The 22,098-nt window shown below is 36.9% G+C and overlaps 1 protein-coding gene across 1 annotated transcript in view; it reads right to left on the bottom strand.

Annotated features, from left to right (window-relative positions):
- NBEAL1 (neurobeachin like 1) overlaps positions 1–22,098 on the bottom strand; it is a 173,657-nt gene that overhangs the window by 56,023 nt on the left and 95,536 nt on the right. The window contains exons 26-33 of the mRNA XM_061186681.1: positions 21,685–21,844; positions 18,766–18,854; positions 16,067–16,642; positions 15,552–15,727; positions 14,563–14,716; positions 14,137–14,265; positions 8,918–9,223; positions 8,674–8,823 (exon numbers count right to left, since the gene is read on the bottom strand). Of these exons, the coding sequence (XP_061042664.1) occupies positions 8,674–8,823; positions 8,918–9,223; positions 14,137–14,265; positions 14,563–14,716; positions 15,552–15,727; positions 16,067–16,642; positions 18,766–18,854; positions 21,685–21,844 (1,740 nt within the window). The remainder of the gene's footprint in view (positions 1–8,673; positions 8,824–8,917; positions 9,224–14,136; positions 14,266–14,562; positions 14,717–15,551; positions 15,728–16,066; positions 16,643–18,765; positions 18,855–21,684; positions 21,845–22,098) is intronic.

The following is a 22,098-nucleotide window of genomic DNA, read 5'->3' as shown; positions in this document are numbered from 1 at the left end:
TTCCACCCTCGTTCTCTATTTCACGGGGAAAGCACTCAGTTTTTTACCATTAAATATGAACCTAGCTGTACGATTTTTGTAGAGATTTAGGTATTCCCTTCTAATCCTAGTTTGCTAAAAACTTTGATCATAAATGGATGTTGAATTTTGTCAAATGCTTTTTCTGCATCTACTGATATGATCATGTACTTTTTCTTGATAAGTCTATTAATGTGACTGATTATTAACTGATCATCAAATGTTGAACCAGCCTTGCATTCCCAACAGACACTCTACCTGGTAGTGATGTATTTTTTTTTTATACATTGCTAGATTTGGTTTGCACCTATGTTCCCAAGGGATACTGGTCTTCAGTTTTCTTGCACTGTTTTTGTATGGTTTCAATATGAGGGTAATACTGCCTCACATAATGAGTTGGGAACTTATGCCACTTTTCAATTTTCTGAAGACAGTGTGAGGAATTGGTGTAATTTCTCCATTAAACATTTGGTAAAATTTGGCACTGAAACCATCTGGGCCTACAGTTTTCCCTTGTGGAAGGTATTTAACTATAAACTCAATTTCTTTAATTGATAGAGAACTATCCAGGTTATCTACTTATTACTGAATTAGTTTGGGAAATTTGTAGTTGTCAGGAAATTGATCCATTTCATCTAAATCATCTTATTTATGTGCACAGATTAGCCTGTAGTAGTCCCTTATTATCACGCTGATGTCTGTGAAGTCAGTGGTGATTCATTTCTGGTATGAGTAATTTTTCACTTTTCTTCCCTCAATTTGGCTAGAAGTTTATCAATTTTATTGATATCTTAAGTAGATTTTGGTTTCATTGATTTTCTCTATTGTTTTTCTGCTTTCAATTCCATTGCTTTCTGCTCTTTAATCATTTCTTATTTAAAAACTAATGTAGGGAATTCCCTGGCGGTCCAGTGGTTAGGACTTGGCGCTTTCACTGTGGTGGCTCAGGTTCAATCCCTGGTCGGGGAACTAAGATCCCACAAGCCACATGGCACGGCAAAAAAAAACAAAAACAAAAAAAACAAACTAATGTAATTTAGTTTACTTTTTCAAGTTCCTTAGGGTAGAATGAACTTATTAATGTGAGGCCTTTCTTCTTTTTTAGTATAAGTACTTTGTGTTATAAATTTCCCTCTAAGCACTGATATATACTCAGCCTCCTTAAAGATGTCTACTATCAGCTTGATAGACTTTTTACCTAATCACTATGTACAGAACATTTTGATATTAATTTTTAAGTTGTTACTTATCTGTTTTTCTTCCAATTCTCAAATAATTTTCAGACAAACAATAAGAAATACTGTTTGGACTGAACTGCCCTGGAGTCCGAGGGGAGGGCGGCCTCACTGAGGCTGCCGGCTCTGGAGGGGCCCCATCAGCCGAAGCCGTGACAGTCCTTGGGACCGTGGGCCAGAGTGAGTACAACTTGGAGGAGCTTAAAGATGGCGGAAGAGTAAGACGTGGAGATCACCTTCCTCCCCACAAATACATCAGAAATACATCTACATGTGGAACAACTCCTACAGAACACCTACTGAACGCTGGCAGAGGACCTCCCAAAAGGCAAGAAACTCCCCACGTACCAGGGTAGGGTAAAAGAAAAAAGAAATAACAGAGACAAAGAATAGGGACAGGACCTGCAACAGTGGGAGGGAGCTGTGAAGGAGGAAAGGTTTCGACACACTAGGAAGGCCCTTCGCGGGCGGAGACTGTGGGTGGCGAAGGGGGGAGCTTCGGAGCCACGGAGCAGAGCGCAGCAACAGGGGTGCGGAGGGCAAAGCGGAGAGATTCCCGCACAGAGGATCGGTGCCAACCAGCACTCACCAGCCCGAGAGGCTTGTCTGCTCAGCCGCTGGGGCGGGCAGGGGCTGGGAGCTGAGGCTTGGGCTTCGAAGGTCGGATCCCAGGGAGAGGACTGGGGTTGGCTGCGTGAACACAGCCTGAAGGGGGCTAGTGCGCCACGGCTAGCCGGGAGGGAGTCCGGGAAAAAGTCTGGAGCTGCCGAAGAGACAAGAGACTTTCTTGCCTCTTTGTTTCCTGGTGCGCGAGGAGAGGGGATTAAGAGCATCGCTTAAAGGAGCTCCAGAGACGGGCGTGAGCCGCGGCTATCAACGCGGACCCCAGAGACGGGCATGGGATGCTAAGGCTGCAGCTGCAGCCACCAAGAAGCCTGTGAGCAAGCACAGGTCACTATCCACACCTCCCCTCCTGGGAGCCTGTGCAGCCCGCCACTACCAGGGTCCCGTGATCCAGGGACAACTTCCCCAGGAGAACGCACAGCGCGCCTCAGGCTGGTGCAACGTCACACTGGCCTCTGCCGCCGCAAGCCTGCCCCGCATCCGTGCCCCTCCCTCCCCACAGCCTGAGTGAGCCAAAGCCCCTGAATCAGCGGCTCCTTTAACCCTGTCCTGTCTGAGTGAAGAACAGACGCCCTCACGCGACCTACACACAGAAGAGGGTCCAAATCCAAAGCTGAACCCCGGGAGCTGTGCAAACAAAGAAGAGAAAGGGAAATTTCTCCCAGCAGCCTCAGGAGCAGTGGATTAAATCTCCACAATCAACTTGATGTACCCTGCATCTGTGGAATACCTGAATAGACAACGAATCATCCCAAATTGAGGAGGTGGACTTTGGGAGCAACGATATATATATTTTTCCAACTTTTTCTCTTTTTCTGAGTGTGTATGTGTATGCTTCTGTGTGTGATTTTGTCTGTATAGCTTTGCTTTTACCGTTTGTCCTAGGGGTCTGTCTGTCCGTTTTCTTGGTTTTTTTTTTTTTTTTACTTAAAACAATTTTCTTTCTTAATAATTTTAATATTTTATTTTAATAACTTTATTTTATTTTACTTTATTTTATTTTATTTTCTCTTCTTTTTTCTTTTTTTTCTCCCTTTTATTCTGAGCCGTGTGGAGGACAGGCTCTTGGTGCTCCAGCCAGGCGTCAGGGCTGTGCCACTGAGGTAGGAGAGCCAAGTTCAGGACACTGGTCCACAAGAGACCTCCCAGCTCCACGTAATATCAAATGGCGAAAATCTCCCAGAGATCTCCATCTCAACGCCAACACTCAGCTCCACTCAACAACCAGCAAGTTACAGTGCTGGACACCCTATGCCAAACAACTAGCAAGACAGGAACACAACCCCATCCATGAGCAGAGAGGCTGCCTAAAATCGTAATAAGGCCACAGACACCCCAAAACACACCACCAGACGTAGACCTGCCCACCAGAAAGACAAGATCCAGCCTCATCCACCAGAACACAGGCACTAGTCCCCTCCACCAGGAAGCCTACACAACCCACTGAATCAACCACAGCCACTGGAGGCAGACACCAAAAACAACGGAAACTACGAACCTGCAGCCTGCGAAAAGGAGACCCCAAACACAGTAAGTTAAGCAAAATGAGAAGACAGAAAAACACACAGCAGATGAAGGAGCAGGGTCAAAACACACCAGACCTAACAAATGAAGAGGAAATAAGCAGTCTACTGGAAAAAGAATTCAGAATAATGATAGTAAAGATGATCCAAAATCTTGGAAATAGAATGGAGAAAATACAAGAAACATTTAACAAGGACCTAGAAGAACTAAAGAGCAAACAAACAATGATGAACAACACAATAAATGAAATTAAAAATTCTCTACAAGGGATCAATAGCAGAATAATTGAGGCAGAACGGATAAGTGACCTGGAAGATAAAATAGTGGAAATAACTACTGCAGAGCAGAATAAAGAAAAAAGAATGAAAAGAATTGAGGACAGTCTCAGAGACCTCTGGGACAACATTAAACACACCAACATTCGAATTATAGGGGTCCCAGAAGAAGAAGAGAAAAAGAAAGGGATTGAGAAAATATTTAAAGAGATTATAGTTGAAAACTTCCCTAATATGGGAAAGGAAATAGTTAATCAAGTCCAGGAAGCACAGAGTCCCATACAGGATAAATCCAAGGAGAAACACACCCAGACACATATTAACCAAGCTATCAAAAATTAAATACAAAGAACGAATATTAAAAGCAGCAAGGGAAAAACAACAAATAACACATAAGGGAATACCCATAAGGTTAACAGCTGATCTTTCAGCAGGAACTCTGCAAGCCAGAAGGGAGTGGGAGGACATATTTAAAGTGATGAAAGAGAAGAACCTACAACCAAGATTATTCTATCCAGCAAGGATCTCATTCAGATTTGACGGAGAAATTAAAACCTTTACAGACAAGCAAAAGCTAAGAGAATTCAGCACCACCAAAGCAGCTTTACAACAAATGCTAAAGGAACTTCTCTAGGCAGGAAACACAAGAGAAGGAAAAGACCTACAATAACAAACCCAAAACAATTAAGAAAATGGTCATAGGAACATACATATCGATAATTACTTTAAATGTAAATGGATTAAATGCTCCAACCAAAAGACACAGACTGGCTGAATGGATACAAAAACAAGACCCGTATATATGCTGCCTGCAAGAGACCCACTTCAGAACTAGGGACACATACAGACTGAAAGCGAGGGGATAGAAAAAGATATTCCATGCAAATGGAAATCAAAAGAAAGCAGGAGTAGCAATTCTCATATCAGACAAAATAGACTTTAAAACAAAGACTACTACAAGAGACAAAGAAGGACACTACATAATGATCAAGGGATCAATCCAAGAAGAAGATATAACAATTGTAAATATTTACACACCCAACATAGGAGCACCTCAATACATAAGGCAAATACTAACAGCCATAAAAGGGGAAATCGACAGTAACACAATCATAGTAGGGGACTTCAACACCCCACTTTCACCAATGGACAGATCATCCAAAATGAAAATAAATAAGGAAACACAAGCTTTAAATGACACATTCAACAAGATGGACTTAATTGATATTTATAGGACATTCCATCCAAAAACAACAGAATACACATTCTTCTCAAGTGCTCATGGAACATTCTCCAGGATAGATCATACCTTGGGTCACAAATCAAGCCGTGGTAAATTTAAGAAAATTGATATCGTATCAAGTATCTTTTCCGACCACAATGCTATGAGACTAGATATCAATTACAGGAAAAAAATCTGTAAGAAATACAAACACATGGAGGCTAAACAACACACTACTTAATAACCAAGAAGTCACTGAAGAAATCAAAGAGGAAATCAAAAAATACCTAGAAACAAATGACAGTGAAAACACAACGACCCAAAACCTATGGGATGAAGCAAAAGCAGTTCTAAGAGGGAAGTTTATAGCTATACAAGCCTACCTTAAGAAACAAGAAACATCTCAAATAAACAACATAACTTTACACCTAAAGCAATTCGAGGAAGAAGAACAAAAAAGCCCCAAAGTTAGCAGAAGGCAACAAATCATAAAGATCAGATCAGAAATAAATGAAAAAGAAATGAAGGAAATGATAGCAAAGATCAATAAAACTAAAAGCTGGTTCTTTGAGAAGATAAAGAAAATTGATAAACCATTAGCCAGACTCATCAAGAAAAAAAGGGAGAAGACTCAAATCAATAGAATTAGAAATGAAAAAGGAGAAGTAACAACTGACACTGCGGAAATACAAAGGATCATGAGAGATTACTATAAGCAACTATATGCCAATAAAATGGACAACCTGGAAGAAATAGACAAATTCTTAGAAAAGCGCAACCTTACGAGACTGAACCAGGAAGAAATAGAAGATATGAACAGACCAATCACAAGCACTGAAATTGAAACTGTGATTAAAAATCTTCCAACAAACAAAAGCCCAGGACCAGATGGCTTCACAGGCGAATTCTATGAAACATTTAGAGAAGAGCTAACACCTATCCTTCTCAAACTCTTCCAAAACATAGCAGAGGGAGGAACACTCCCAAACTCATTCTACGAGGCCACCATCACTCTGATACCAAAACCAGACAAAGATGTCACAAAAAAAGAAAACTACAGGCCAAAATCACTGATGAACATACATGCAAAAATCCTCAACAAAATACTAGCAAACAGAATCAAACAGCAGGAATGCAAGGATTCTTCAATATATGCAAATCAATCAACGTGATACACCATATTAACAAATTGAAGGAGAAAAACCATATGATCATCTCAACAGATGCAGAGAAAGCTTTTGACAAAATTCAACACCCATTTATGATAAAAACCCTCCAGAAAGTAGGCATAGAGGGAACTTTCCTCAACATAATAAAGGCCATATATGAGAAACCCACAGCCAACATCATCCTCAATGGTGAAAAACTGAAACCATTTCCACTAAGATCAGGAACAAGACAAGGTTGCCCATTCTCACCACTATTATTCAACACAGTTTTGGAAGTTTTAGCCACAGCAATCAGAGAAGAAAAAGAAATAAAAGGAATCCAAATTGGAAAAGAAGAAGTAAAGCTGTCACTGTTTGCAGATGACATGATACTATACATAGAGAATCCTAAAGATGCTACCAGAAAACTACTAGAGCTAATCAATGAATTTGGTAGAGTAGCAGGATACAAAACTAATGCACAGAAATCTCTTGCATTCCTACACACTAATGATGAAAAATCTGAAAGAGAAATTGAGAAAACAGTCCCATTTACCATTGCAACAAAAAGAATAAAATACCTAGGAATAAACCTACCTAAGGAGACAAAAGACCTGTATGCAGAAAATTATAAGACACTGATAAAAGAAATTAAAGATGATACAAATAGATGGAGAGATATACCATGTTCTTGGAATGGAAGAATCAACATTGTGAAAATGACTTTACTACCCAAAGCAATCTACAGATTCAATGCAATCCCTATCAAACTACCACTGGCATTTTTCACAGAACTAGAACAAAAAATTTCACAATTTGTATGGAAACACAAAAGACCCCGAATATCCAAAGTAATCTTGAGAAAGAAAAATGGAGCTGGAGGAATCAGGCTCCCTGACTTCAGACTATACTACAAAGCTACAGTAATCAAGACAGTATGGTACTGGCACAAAAACAGAAATATAGATCAATGGAACAGGATAGAAAGTCCAGAGATAAACCCACGCACATATGGTCACCTTATCTTTGATAAAGGAGGCAAGCATATACAGTGGAGAAAATACAGCCTCTTCAATAAGTGGTGCTGGGAAAACTGGACTGCTACATGCAAAAGAATGAAATTAGAACACTCCCTAACACCATACACAAATATAAACTCAAAATGGATTAAAGACCTAAATGTAAGGCCAGACACCATCAAACTCTTAGAGGAAAACATAGGCAGAACACTCTATGACATAAATCACAGCAAGATCCTCTTTGACCCACCTCCTAGAGAAATGGAAATAAAAACAAAAATAAACAAATGGGACCTAATGAAACTTCAAAGCTTTTGCACAGCAAAGGAAACCATAAACAAGATGAAAAGACAACCCTCAGAATGGGAGAAAATATTTGCAAATGAAGCAACTGACAAAGGATTAATCTCCAAAACATACAAGCAACTCATGCAGCTCAATATCAAAAAAACAAACAACCCAATCCAAAAATGGGCAGAAGACCTAAATAGACAGTTCTCCAAAGAAGATATACAGATTGCCAACAAACACATGAAAGAATGCTCAACATCACTAATCATTAGAGAAATGGAAATCAAAACTACAATGAGATATCATCTCACACCGGTCAGAATGGCCATCATCAAAAAATCTACAAACAATAAATGCTGGAGAGGGTGTGGAGAAAAGGGAACCCTCTTGCACTGTTGGTGGGAATGTAAATTGATACAGCCACTATGGAGAACAGTATGGAGGTTCCCTAAAAAACTACAAATAGAACTACCATACGACCCAGCAATCCCACTACTGGTCATATACCCTGAGAAAACCATCATTCAAAAAGAGTCATGTACCAAAATGTTCATTGCAGCTCTATTTACAATCGCCAGGACATGGAAGCAACCTAAGTGTCCATCAACAGATGAATGGATAAAGAAGATGTGGCACATATATACAATGGAATATTACTCAGCCATAAAAAGGAATGAAACTGAGTTATTTGTAGTGAGGTGGATGGACCTAGAGACTGTCATACAGAGTGAAGTAAGTCAGAAAGAGAAAAACAAATACCGTATGCTAACACATATATATGGAATCTGAAAAATAAATAAATAAATAAAAGAAAATGGTCAGAAGAACCCAGGGGCAAGACGGGAATAAAGATGCAGACCTACTAGAGAATGGACTTGAGGATACGGGGAGGGGGAAGGGTAAGCTCGGAAAAAGTGAGAGAGTGGCATGGACATACATACACTACCAAACGTAAAACAGATAGCTAGTGGGAAGCAGCCGCATAGCACAGGGAGATCAGCTCGGTGCTTTGTGACCACCTAGAGGGGTGGGATGGGGAGGGTGGGAGGGAGGGAGACGCAAGAGGGAAGAGATATGGGGACATATGTATATGTATAACTGATTCACTTTGTTATAAAGCAGAAACTGACACACCATTGTAAAGCAATTATACTCTTAATAAAGATGTTAAAAAATAAAAATAAATAAATAAAATTTAAAAAATAAAAGTAATACTGTTCGTTTTCAAAGTTCAGTCTTGTTATTACTCTCATTTGAACATTAAATGCTTGAAATCAACATAAAAAACTGGTATTAACAACATTTAATAATTTTTACCTGAAACTTGAGCTTGCTCTCTCCCCCTTCCCGGTCTCGTTTATGCATATTCACCATTAAGGCTTCATAACAATCCTTCCAGTATAGTGCCATGCTCTCATGACCATCATAGAATGCATGGGTTTCATACTGCTTCATATAAGGTACAATCTTATAAAAAATATACATATGCAAAATTTAATGCATGTTTCTATAAAAATGATAATTTAGTATAAAAACCTCATTCAACAAAGATAAAACTTACATATTTTTCAATGTAAACTTGCCATTCACTTGAACTGCAATATTCTTGAAAATCTTCAAAAAATGAAGAGCTTCCATTGGTAAAAGGTAAAGAAGGCAGATGCAAGTTCATGAAGAGAAGCTCATAAATTTTGGAAACCAGGGTACGGACAAGCGGAATCAGAAATGAGTATATTTCAGTCTGTTCCTTGATTGATTGACTTAGAACATGTTCCAGCTTCCCTAAAATGTAACATGCTTCATCCTGATTTTCAATCACCTTGGTCTGAAGAAGGGTGTTTAGCTTAGCTGATGCCACTGCACAAACCTGGAGCAAAATAGTAAAATAAAGCAGATATTTAGTGATAACAAAGTTCTTTGGCTCCTCTTGAAGTTGCTTTTTAAAATAAATTATAAAAGTAACCCATGCTTAATTTGGAATACACAGAAAAGTTAAGAGGTTGATAATTAATCACCCCAACATCCACTCTACTCCTTCAGAGAGTTTGCAAGAATTCGGGGATGATTCCATCTCTAGCTCTAAAAGATATAAACCAAACAGAATATCCAACCCCTTGCCACACTGACTGGTTCAGGTAACTCATCTTCCAGTCAACTCATGTCACTGTCTTTGTCACATGGATTCATTCAGGGATAGCTTTATCATGCAAAGACACAACTTTTACACAATAACTGTAAAGAACTGTGAAAGGGCTTGGATTTTATCAATACCTCATCTCCAAGCTGACAAGTTAGCCTACCACTGTTTCATAGATGCTGGCAGAAGATTGAGATTCCTGGATCAGAGACAAAGATCTACAGCATTAGCAATAGCCAGAATATCAGCATTTGCCCTGTTCCCCCAAATGTAATTCCATGGTAAGAAATGAACAGAACTAGATGATGCCTGCACACCCAGTGGTTGCATTATAGGAGAGGAACCCCAAGCAAAGGGAACACAAGTCTTTAAAATTCAGTAGTAAGTGTACCTGAACGTTGCCTTGGAAGGAGACATTATCTTTATTATACTGGACAGTAAACAAACCTGCTTTTGCTCTGGAGGGAGACATCATCTCTATCTTCCCAAGCTGTTCACTATACGTGCATCCTCAAAAAGACAGTTCATCACAAAGGCATCCAGTGTCTGTATTCACAAGAGATCCATGAAGAACTGTCTACCAACAATGACTCTAGGAAGAAGCACTCTCTTTCTCTGGATATGAACAAGGAAGCATGTAGCCTTAATTGCTGCTGGCAGTGATTTTGTGACAATAAGGGCAGCCAGCTTAAGACAAGCTGACATGATGGAGAGCAATGCTGTGAGAACAGCGAACAAATGGAACTAGAGCCTTGACTGAATCATGCCTTAAACTCATCTTAGCTATGGAATTTTCAACTATATGAATCTTCTTAACTAAGTCAGCTTGCATTGATATTTCTGTTATTTGGAATCAAAAGCATTCTTATAGATAAAGGACAGTGAACAGGCAACTGAGTAAAGTTCCCAAGGAAAATACATATCTAGGGCACAAACCCAGGCAAAGGAATATGCTATATTACTCTTAAACTCTGGCCTTAAACTCCATCCTAGAAAGGTAAATTGGTCACGAAAGGGCCTCCTTTCATCTAGACTAGAGAAAGATGGAAGTCTTAAAACCAAAACAGGACAAATGATATAAAGTGTCTCCTTCTCCCTTAACCCTATAACCCAATTTTGGATCATATTACTTTCAAAATAAAGAAAAGCAAGAGAAAGAAAGGAAGTATTAAAAACTGACATCACTTCAAGAATATATGTGTGCCTATATACGGAATCTAAAAAAAAAATGGTTATGAAGAACCTAGGGGCAGGACAGGAATAAAGATGCAGACATAGAGAATGGACTTGAGGACAAGGGGAGGGGGAAGGGTAAGCTGGGACGAAATGAGAGAGTGGCATGCACTTATATATATTACTAAATGTAAAATAGATAGCTAGTGGGAAGCAGCCGCATAGCACGGGGAGATCAGCTCGGTGCTTTGGGACCACCTAGAGGGGTGGGATAGGGAGGGTGGGAGGGAGGGAGATGCAAGAGGGAGGCGATATGGGGATATATGTAAATGTATAGCTGATTCATTATGTTATAAAGCAGAAACTAACACACCACTGTAAAGCAATTATACTCCAATAAAGATGTTAAAAAAAAAAAAAAGAATATATGTGTGCCAAAAGCTGATCTGAGCTGTATGCACATGTCTTTGCAGGCCAAGGCAACAATAAGGGATCTCAGGCAGTCTTTCCATGCAAGACTTAAAGAAGCAAACAGCGTTGGAGGAAACAACCTCTAAGATGGCTCAAAACTTTAACTTTTCTACTTTTAACTTAAGCCTCTACTAGTGAAGCTTCTCTACCCTTCTCAGGTTTTCCCCAAATCCCTTCACTTTAGTCTCTGAATCTGACTAAAGCAGCTTAAACCCAATAGAGGCCAACAAATGTGAGACAAAAGGTCATAAAATCTCATTATCCAGGAAATACCAATGTTAATATTCTGGGCTCTTTTGCTATATGTTTTTAAAAATACTATTCACATGAAAGGTTGAATATTCAGTGCTTTGCTTTTAACTTAGTATCACAGCATTAAATAACTATAAGTTTATATGTTTATTTAAAAGTATAAAGACACTTTCAGTGAATACAATGATTTACTTACCACTGACTTAACTTTGGATACACACACACAACCCCCCCCCCCACATAGATATGATCGCCCTGCCCTCACAATATAAAGAGTACTACATTATGGTCACCTGAGAAATGACAAAAAATACCAGGGCCCTAGTTCCCCTGTTTAATTACTGAGTGATGCCCCACACAAAGGCATTTTTAAAAAGCTCCTCTAGGTGATTTCATGTGTAGCTAGTGAAGAGAATCACTGGCTGAGCTAAGACAACTGAAGAAGCAGAAACCCAGACAATGCTGTGACCATATACTGCATCTAAATAAATCAACAACTACTCAGTCCTGCTTTAAAGACAAGCTGGGAAATCCTGGCATTTATGTGAAATCTCCTAATACTTAAATGCTGGCAATTAAATAATAATGTACGGGCCAAACAAAACAAATTTGCTAGCCAGATTCTTTTTGCAGGCAACTCTATTTAAACCCCTATAAGGGAAGGGGTTCCTTCCCCAGCCTTTAACATGCACAACCTCAGGGAAATATGCTTTTATTCCTGAGAGAGTGAAATTAAACAAGTAGCTAGTGAGAAATGTCACTAACTACTGGTTGATAGGATCAGTCTTATCTGTAGGTGCTGCACACTTTACTTATTTAATAAGTACTTATAGAGTCCTACTATGGTACAGGCACTGGATATTTAAACGTGAGCAAATTAAAACAGACATTTTATTTCTCCTTGGAAATCTCACCAAGGAGAAAAACACTGAGGGTGATCATGAGTGGAAAAAAACAGAGTTCTAATATCTAAAAAGAGAACTACCTGGTATGCTGGCTGCAAGGGCTTTAACAGCCACCAGACTCATATTAATAAAAAAGCCAAAAAAGTTATGTTTGTTCTATTTCTAGATGGAGAAAAAAAGAAAACTACAATGAACATCTATGTGTACAAATATTGTTTGGTATTTTAGATTATTACCTCAGGATATAGTTTTAGAGTAGAATTACTAGACAAAGCATATAATAACTTTTTTTAAAGTTCTTAGTTCATATAATTTTCAAACTGTATTTAAAAGCTGTACAATTCAAATTTTCATCATCCATATATCAGAATGTTTATTTTTTGTTTAGCTTTTCTGCTTTTTCCATGTTTTTTACAATGACCATGTGTTACCTTTATGATTAGGAAAAAACCACTATCTTTTTTTTTTTTTTTTTAAAGTTATACAATTTTTATTTTTTTATTTATTTATTTATTTATTTATTTATGGCTGTGTTGGGTCTTCGTTTCTGTGCGAGGGCTTTCTCCAGTTGCGGCAAGTGGGGGCCACTCCTCATCGCGGTGCGCGGGCCTCTCATTATCGCGGCCTCTCTTGTTGCGGAGCACAGGCTCCAAACGCGCAGGCTCAGTGATTGCGGCTCACGGGCCCAGTTGCTCCGCAGCATGTGGGATCTTCCCAGACCAGGGCTCGAACCCGTGTCCCCCGCATTGGCAGGCAGATTCTCAACCACTGCGCCACCAGGGAAGCCCAAAAACCACTATCTTTAAAAAGTTAGTAACGTGGGGAAATGAGTTTAATATAATTGTAAGAAAAATAAAAAAGAACACAAAATTATCAAAATATATGATGGTTTTAATCATCTGAAAAAATATATACAGAGAAAAAAACATTAAAATATTGACAGTTGTTTTCTCTTAGGCTATGGGATGAAGAATGTTTTATCTATTTTTTCTCTTTATGTTTTTTGTGTACTTTCCACAATGAGTATGTTTTCTTTAATGACTGGAAAAGAATATCTATTGAAAAATATGGTCTTTTTAAAATAGGGCAACCTTATGGTATTTTAACCTCCTCATGTTCTTATCAATATTATAGCAAGTTTATATTAGAAACGATTATCAAAAGAAAATAAAAAGGGCCAGGTAAATATCCATGCGATACATGTCATGACTAATCCAATGCAGGTAATCACAAGCATCCAATGTAAATAGAAAGATGACAGACTAAAATCTGCATGGAGCTTTCCCAACCTTTAAAATTTTTGAAAATAATAAACATTCTGTGGGTCCATCTTTTATTTATCTTTATAATAGAAACCTAGCACAATGCTAACACTTGGTAGGTATTTAGTAAGTGTTTAATAAATGAAGAAAAATGAGATAAATGTAAAACTGAATTAGTGGATTATTAAGTACAGAAAAAGATTTTGACAGAACAATTTAAAAAATAATTTTCCTAAAAGTGCAAGCCCTAAACTTCACATGTATAAAAGTCTATGCAGGCTGTATAGCTCCTAGCTATACTAAATGTAGATGATGTGAGTAATGCCCTCTAATATAAGCTATATATAAATCCTCTAAAAGGAAACCTTAAATTATACTGAATCATAAACATCAGGAAAAAAGAATCGATTAGCTGCCTCTCAAGCTTCTTTCTCATCTCACAAAATTGAAACTAGAGTTAAATCATGATATTTTTGAAACTAATTAAAAAATTAAAATGCTGAAAACATAATTGCCAGTTACTGCACAAATTCCTATGTTACATGTGAGTATATAAAATAACATAAAAGAATTGACAAACCTGCAAATTACCCCTTCCAATGAAGCCTAGAAGCATCTGGATTTGAATCTGAGAGAGTTTCACCCATACTGGACTTTCAGAATACCAAACTGACAGACTGTCGAAGAGCAGCACCATATCCTCTAAAAGCTAACACAAAGGAAAAATTGAGAAATAAAAACATTCCATTTTTAAATCTACTGATGATGAGTTTTCCCAACAGTAATACGAAACATAAATATTTCAAAACTAATTCAATGTTCAGTTGGTAAAAGCCAAAAGAATTATCCTAGTAAGAGTTAACAAAATCTGCGACTATCACATCTTATCCATGTTTATCGCATCTGATTAAATATTAATGCTCTGAAAAGAGGGGATACAAAATTTCTTTCTTTGAATAAAGTCCTTCACTACCAAAAAAATAATTTCAAAGAGATGTTACTGCACCTTCTCAGTCCACATGTTCGAATTAACTAGTCCCTCTGACTGCAGAAAGTCCTGTATGATCAGCATGAGTCGGAAAGCATTTTCAGCAGTTACTGGATTAAATTTTGCTTCTCTGTTTTCTGTGACTGCCCATTCTAACATCTTCTGTAGCAAACTAAGTATAAAACAAAGTCCTCTTAAAACCATTTTAAATTTATAAAAATAACAGGTCACCAAAACAAAAACAAAAAAAACCCAGCAACAACAAACCTCGTTATTTATTAATAGGAATGTATCTCCAAAGATACAGTTATCACTGGCAGGTATAAGACACTGTGGATGGCATTTAGTAATAATGAAGCAACTTTTTAATCTTTGGAGTACTTATCTTTAATATACCTAATATTAAAAGGCAAAGTAAAAGTTACCTGTTGGACTTGACCTTAAAAAAGCTATGAAAATAATTCACATTCCAGCCTCCATGAGATACTTAAAAGTTTCTTTAAAACTGAAATTGGAAATGTTAGGGAAGAAAGCCTTATGCCTTACAGAGAGTCTAGCCTTATGGAAAAACAAAAAAGTAATTCTGTTCTAGTGTGCTGTTGGTACAGTGTTCTATCATACGCAGGGAACTCAAAGCTTTAGAGAAGTAATTTTCCTGAAAACACTACTACCTTCCTTTAGCATGGAAGCACTCAAATTTGGACAAGACTTTAGAACACATGCACCAAGTGCTTAGATACTGCAGAAAACAACTTAAACAAGGAATATATAATCACTTAGAATCCAAATTAATGTAAGAATTAAATATCCTCACACTGGAGTTAGTTTTGGATTTCTCTCTAGATCCCACTAGAATGGCAACAGACAGGAGAAGGGCTGAGCACAAAGCTTCTCCTTTTCTCTCTCTCTACACCCACTGAACACTGAATAAAGGTTCAATAACAAATATTATTTTGGACTCCTGCCCACTCCAAAAGGAGAGGGCATATCACCAACTGAATGCTTACATTAGTTTTATTTCATCTGATGGTCGAAGTAGCTCACTGGATATTCCTGGTTTAGTTAGTGCCGAAAACACTTGCCCCCGTTCAATCCAAGTATCGTCATCAGACTTTTCTAGTCCCTTACACATTACACAGTTCAAAATATTTGTCAGTAATTCAATAAGCTCTTCCTCACATCTCTATATAAAAGAGAAAGTAATATGAAATTATTAGAGGGAGGGGGTGTTAAAAGCACATAATGAGAACCATCAGGTACATAAATTATAATCATTCAACGTATTTTTAAGGTGGGTGCATGAACCTGGAACTTCACTTCACGAAGGCCCTAGAGATGTAAAGATGAATAAGACACTGGCTTTGCTCTCAAGACACTCACAATTTGGTGACTTCTAGGCTTCTAACACCTTAGACCATGAGACTTGGAACATGAATAATACATGAAATTGTTAACAATCACACATTTCTGAGGTCAGACATAAAAAAAATAAAACCACATTTGGACAAATAAGGAATCTTACCTCTTGGTTTTCAAGTAAAGAGAAGTCATCACTAAAGCCCACATCATTTGTGATGCTGCTTTCTTTGTCAGACTGCACAGAAAATGACTTAGTGGACTCTATCGGGGATGGCGTGCTAGGCAAGCTGTCTGGCATTTGACTTCCACTATCACTCAGTTCACATGAATCAATTCCACTGAGATCTAAACTCAAATGTGAAGGGTTATTATGCCAGAATTCTCCTCGATTTTCTGATTTGAAAGATAATTCTCCCATCAAGCTATCTTCTTGAAATAATGGTGTGTTGGAGTCTAGGGAGTGTCTATCCTCCAAACTCCACTGATCTGAAGACACATGAGCTGAGGCAAAAGAGCTGATTTTTTCCTCATCTGTCTTTTCATCAGAGTTCCTCTTCATATCTTCAGCTGATATATTTTTATCATTGTCTTTCATTACAACAGCCTTACTGTGCTTATGAAGAGTATTTCCATTTTCAAAATTTGCTTTTAAAAAAAGCCTAACTAAAGTGTCTTGCCAACCCACTTGTTGAGATATTTGATGTGCTGCATCTGGCTGGGACTGTAAAATCTGTAAAATCTGTGAAGAGATTAAGAATGCAAAATTCGTCAAAAAGTATACAGTACTTTACATCAAAAACAGTTTCTTTTCAGCCATTTTAATGACAAAGTAATTTAATAAGAAACTTTGAAAGGATATACTTTCAAACGATTATATTCTTAACTAGATTAGAAACTATTTGGAGGGCAGACATTGTATTTTTAACTAATCTGCATATTACTCATTGTATATCTAGAGTTGGGATGTACTCAAATATTTGCTGAAAGATAAAAAAGGAAAAAAAGATAAAATAATCCTCCACATACCAACACACTCACGTTACTAATTTAATTTGGTTGGAGAAAAAAATATAGATAGAATTAAGGTATATATAAAATGTAATAAAGTTATATCCTCTCAACTAAGTACTTTCCATGAGCCTAGTACATTTGTTTAGTAAATACTGAACATCTACTATGTGCCAGGCACAGTTCTGGCACTATGGTTAGGGAGTAAACTAGAACACATAAGAAACTTTGACAGAACCTAGGTACACCAAGAATGTTTTCCCACCTCATTTTTTCCCCAGGCAAAGTTAATGGCTGCTTTTGCAAAAACATTTTTTTTTTATTAACTCTACATGGTACAAACAAAACAAAAACTGAACTTTAATTCCAGAAAACTATTTCCAATGAGATGGATGTTGATATTTAGCTGGAATAAGAAACTGAAATTAAAGAGTAGACATTTACATGGCAATGTGTATGACCTCTAGTATCCCAACTGACTTCACATTTTTTGGATAAAAACAAGTTCTCAAACACTATCAGAAATGCTGTTAAGATCTTTAAGATATTTTAATCACAAAGCCAATAAACTTTTAAGTAGATGAAAAGAACTTTGGCTCCCAGTGTTTACAGAGTATCTCTTTTATCAGAATTTCTAACTCTGAGAAATTTCATAGCAGGAAATGAGTTATGTTGGTGCGGACTTCAAAATTAATGGTTCTTATGTACACTGATGCTGATATAGAAAGCAGTGAGTCTCAGTGAGTCATGATGACACGTTAAGTTTCTTTCCTCACTTAATGCCGTCAATCAGTGAGCTACCATTACTGCAGCAGTGCACAATAGCAATTTTAAACACATTAACTAAGTTGAACATATTAACCTTTGGTTGGCAAAGAAACTTTTCATGATTTCATGACTTTAAAATTTTCAGACTTATTTTACAGCTATTTTATAAACACATAATGAATAAAAACTGGGCTGTACTGAAAGAGGTTTCTAATTGCACACTGAAAGGAAAAGGATCCATTTACATGACTTGCTTCAAGGAAAACATGGCAAAATCCATTAAAATGTAAAACGTGAATACTCTTTGACAGAAAAATTACATTTCATGAATTATGTCCTACATATATATTACCATGGATAGGTAAAGACAGATGTAAAAATATGTTCCTAACAGAAGTTTGTTAATACGGTAAAACAGGAAACAATCTAAATGTCCATCAGCTGGGAACCAGATAATACTTTTATAGAATAGCCATAGAATAAAAAACTACATAGCTGTTAAAGAAAAAGATACATTCAGATTTACTGATGGAAAGGTACTGTGACATAATAGGAGTAAAATTAAAAAGAAAAACAAAGAAGCAAATTAAATACTAGACTGGTCAGTGGTTGCCAGTAGAGGAGAGAGAAGGATATAATCAGGAAGAAGCGTACGGGGTAACAATTCATCGACTTAGAGGTTAAATGAGTGGACTGAAGGTAAATCATTGTTGGAATACACTCGTAAACAAACTATAGAAAATCCTTTCCACAAAGGTTAAGAGATTCAGAAACTCTAAAATATGGTGTTTGAATTAAAAATGGTCACAACAAAAGGTTCTGAATAAAGAAAATATTCTCTGGTAATACATTTTTGACTCTGGAAAGGGCATTATTTCCAGGAGCTCATGTATGGCTAAGAAGAACAAATTTATATGCTGATTTCTTATGATTATATAAAGTTAATTCACCTCAAAAAAGGAAACTATAAAATTATGTCATATAAAAGATATTAAACTTATATCTGGTGAAAAATACTCAATCTAAAAGTTCTTCACAATACAATGATACTGCAATTTTTAAAGTACATCTTTAAAGTTTACTAACCTTTCTGCAGATGACCACCCTGACATTTATACGTGCTCTGTGAGATATATATACCACAGATAACAGATCTTTGAAATTAGTAGCAGGATCTATGATGGGAAAAAAAAGTTAAAATTAAATACTAGAGAAAACCAGAGAAAGAACTGTGGTAATAGTTATACATAAAGGCTGACAATCATTTCATTTTTATTTTTTTCTTGCTGTCAACAACAGATGCCCTTTATTTTTTCCCCCAACTTTATTAAGATATAATTGACATAAAACACTGTTTAAGGTGTAAAACATGATGATCTATGTATATATTACAAAATGATTACACAATAAGGTCAGTTAACACACCCGGTATCTCACATAGTTACTATATTTCTTTTTGTGGTGAGGACACTTAAGATATGTTCTCTTAGCAACTTTCAAATATACAATACAGTATTGTTAGCTATAGTCACCACGCTATACCTTAGATCCCCAGAACTTACTTATAACTGGAAGTTTGTACCCCTTGTACCTTCACCTGTTTCCCCCACTGCCCCAACTCTGGCAACTACCAACCTACTCTGTCTCAATTTTTTTTTTTTTTCACATGTAAGCGAGATCACACAGTATTTTCCTTCTCTGCCTGACTTGTTTCACTTAGCAGAATGCCCTCTAGGCTCTTCCATGTTATTGCAAATGGCAGGATTTCCTTCTTTTTTATGGCTAATATTCCATTATATATATATATATATATATATATATATATATATATATATACATATACCACATCTTTATTATTCATTCATCCATTGATGGACACTTAGGTTGTTTCCATGCCTTGACTATTGTGAATGATGGTACAATAAACATGGGGTTGCAGATCATACCTCTTTGAGATATGATTTCATTTCCTTCAGATATATACCTGGAAGAGGGATTGCTGAATCATATGGTAGTTCTATTTTTAATTTTTTAAGAACCTCTACACTGTTTTCCATAGTGGCTGCACCACTTACATTCCCACCAACAGCACACAAGGGTTCCCTTTTCTCCACACCCTCACCACTAGCACTTATTATCTCTTGTCTCTTTGATAACAGCCAAACTAACAGGAAGGAGGTGATATCTCATTGTGGTTTTGATTTTCATTTCCCTGATAATTAAGGATGATGAGCACCTTTTCATGTATCTGTTGACCATTTGCATATCTCCTTTGAAAAAATGTCTATTCAGGTCCTTTGCTCATATTTTAATTGGATTTTTTGCTATTGAGTTATATGAATTCCTTATATATTTTGGATTTTAACCCCTTATCAGATTTGACTTGCAAACATTTTCTCCCATTCCATAGGCTGCCCTTTCATTTTGTTGATGGTTTCTTTGGTTATACAGAAGCTTTTTTATTTTTAAATAAATATATTTATTTATTTATTTATGGCTGTGTTGGGTCTTCATTGCTGTGTGCGGGCTATCTCTAGTTGTGGCGAGCGGGCTTCTCATTGTGGTGGCTTCTCTTGTTGTGGAGCATGGGCTCTAGGCGTGTGAGCTTCAGTAGTTGTGGCACACAGGCTCAGCAGTTGTGGCTCATGGGCTCTACAGTGCAGGCTCAGTAGTTGTGGCACACAGGCTTAGTTGCTCCACAACATGTGGGATCTTCCAAGACCAGGGTTCGAACCCGTGTCCCCTGCACTGGCAGTCGGATTCTTAACCACTGCGCCACCAGGTAAGTCCCCAGAAGCTTTTTAGTTTGATTTAGTCCCATTGTTTATTTTAACTTTTGTTGCTTGTGCTTTTGGTGTCACACGCAAAAAATCATTGCCAAGACCAAGGTCAAAGAGTTTTTCCCGTATGTTTTCTTCTAGTATTTTTACAGCTCAGTTCTTACATTTAAGTCTTTAATCCATTTGAGTTAATTTTTGTGGGTGGTGTAAGACAGAAGTCCATTCTCATTCTTTTGCAAGTGCATATCCAGTTTTACCAATCACATTTATTGAAGAGACTATCTTTCCCCCATTAAATATTCTTGGATTCCTTGTCAAATACTGGTTGACTGTACACGCATAGTTTTATTTCTAGGTTCTTGATTCTGTTCCACTTGTTTATGTGTCTATGTTTATGCATACTGCAGCATACTGTTTTGATTACTATAACTTTGTAGTATAGTTTGAAATCCAAAAGTGTGATGCCTCCAGCTTTCTTCTTTCTCAAAGAAAGAACTGTATGTAATAGTCATATAAATGCAGAAATAATTGTTTCATTTTAAATAGGAATTGTAGATATGTTCAAATTTTACAAACACAATAGGCTTAGAATGTTTAACATCTTCCTGACTAAACCCTAAAAAGCTGTTCTTTTATTTTGATTGCCTGACCATACTGTCGATACTGCTTGGATCTTATACTTGTATTTATCTTTTTATGTACATGTCTTCTCAATGAGATGATAAACCACTCAAGACAAAGAACCTTATCTTATACCTTTCTGAACCCCTAGCATCTGACAAAAATTCTATAGTTTGTAGGAAGTACTTAAAAAAAGGTTCATAAAAGCAAAATTAGAAACAAAAAAGAATATCTGAAATTAGTTTTCATTTTCCCTTTAAGAATTTAAGCTCTGAAAGGAAAAAGAATATCTTGTACGTATTTTCTCTAGTGTCCTTTTCTTTTCATAGACTCAATTATTTACTAATCACTCAGTCAATAAACATTTACTGAAGGCCTACCAAGTAAGGTACTATGCTATGCTCTGGGGAGACAAAAACAACAAAGGTACATTTGAAACAGTACCCAAGAAAAGCCCTGCTGAATCAAGTAATAGGTAATTTTAAAAGCAACCTGAGGAAAGAGAAGAATTTCAGAAGAAAAAAAAATTCAGAGCCATCAAATAGAATTACATGACTATGAAGAACATTTCTTAAATGTATCAATATTTTAGCCTTAGTCATACCTGTATTTATAATTTGATTGGTGAGACTTTTAATGAGAGAAGTATTAACAGGTGCTTCATTAAGAAGGAGCCCTAATCCTGAGTAGCCAACTTCTCTAAGTCGAATACGTTGTTTACTTCGTTCATAAACGTTCGTGCATTTCAACATCTGTTCCATAACCTGGTCACAACAGTAATATATTCTCAATATAGAGAACTAAGAACAATTGTCACTTAGGTTAATATCGAATAAATATTAGTGTACAATGTTTCTGAAGCATCATTTTATTCCTCAAGTATTAAAAAAATAGCACTAAATAGGGAAGAACACTACATTATCTTGCTATCATTAAAAAATAAATTTAAAAATGAACTGGAAGGAAATGCAACTGCATTTGAATAATTAATATGTTTAAAACCCTAGTTTATACAAAT

Source organism: Eubalaena glacialis, chromosome 1, assembly GCF_028564815.1.
Source record: "Eubalaena glacialis isolate mEubGla1 chromosome 1, mEubGla1.1.hap2.+ XY, whole genome shotgun sequence".
Classification (NCBI taxonomy): Eukaryota; Metazoa; Chordata; class Mammalia; order Artiodactyla; family Balaenidae; genus Eubalaena; species Eubalaena glacialis.
This window is presented reverse-complemented; position numbering and strand designations above follow the sequence as displayed.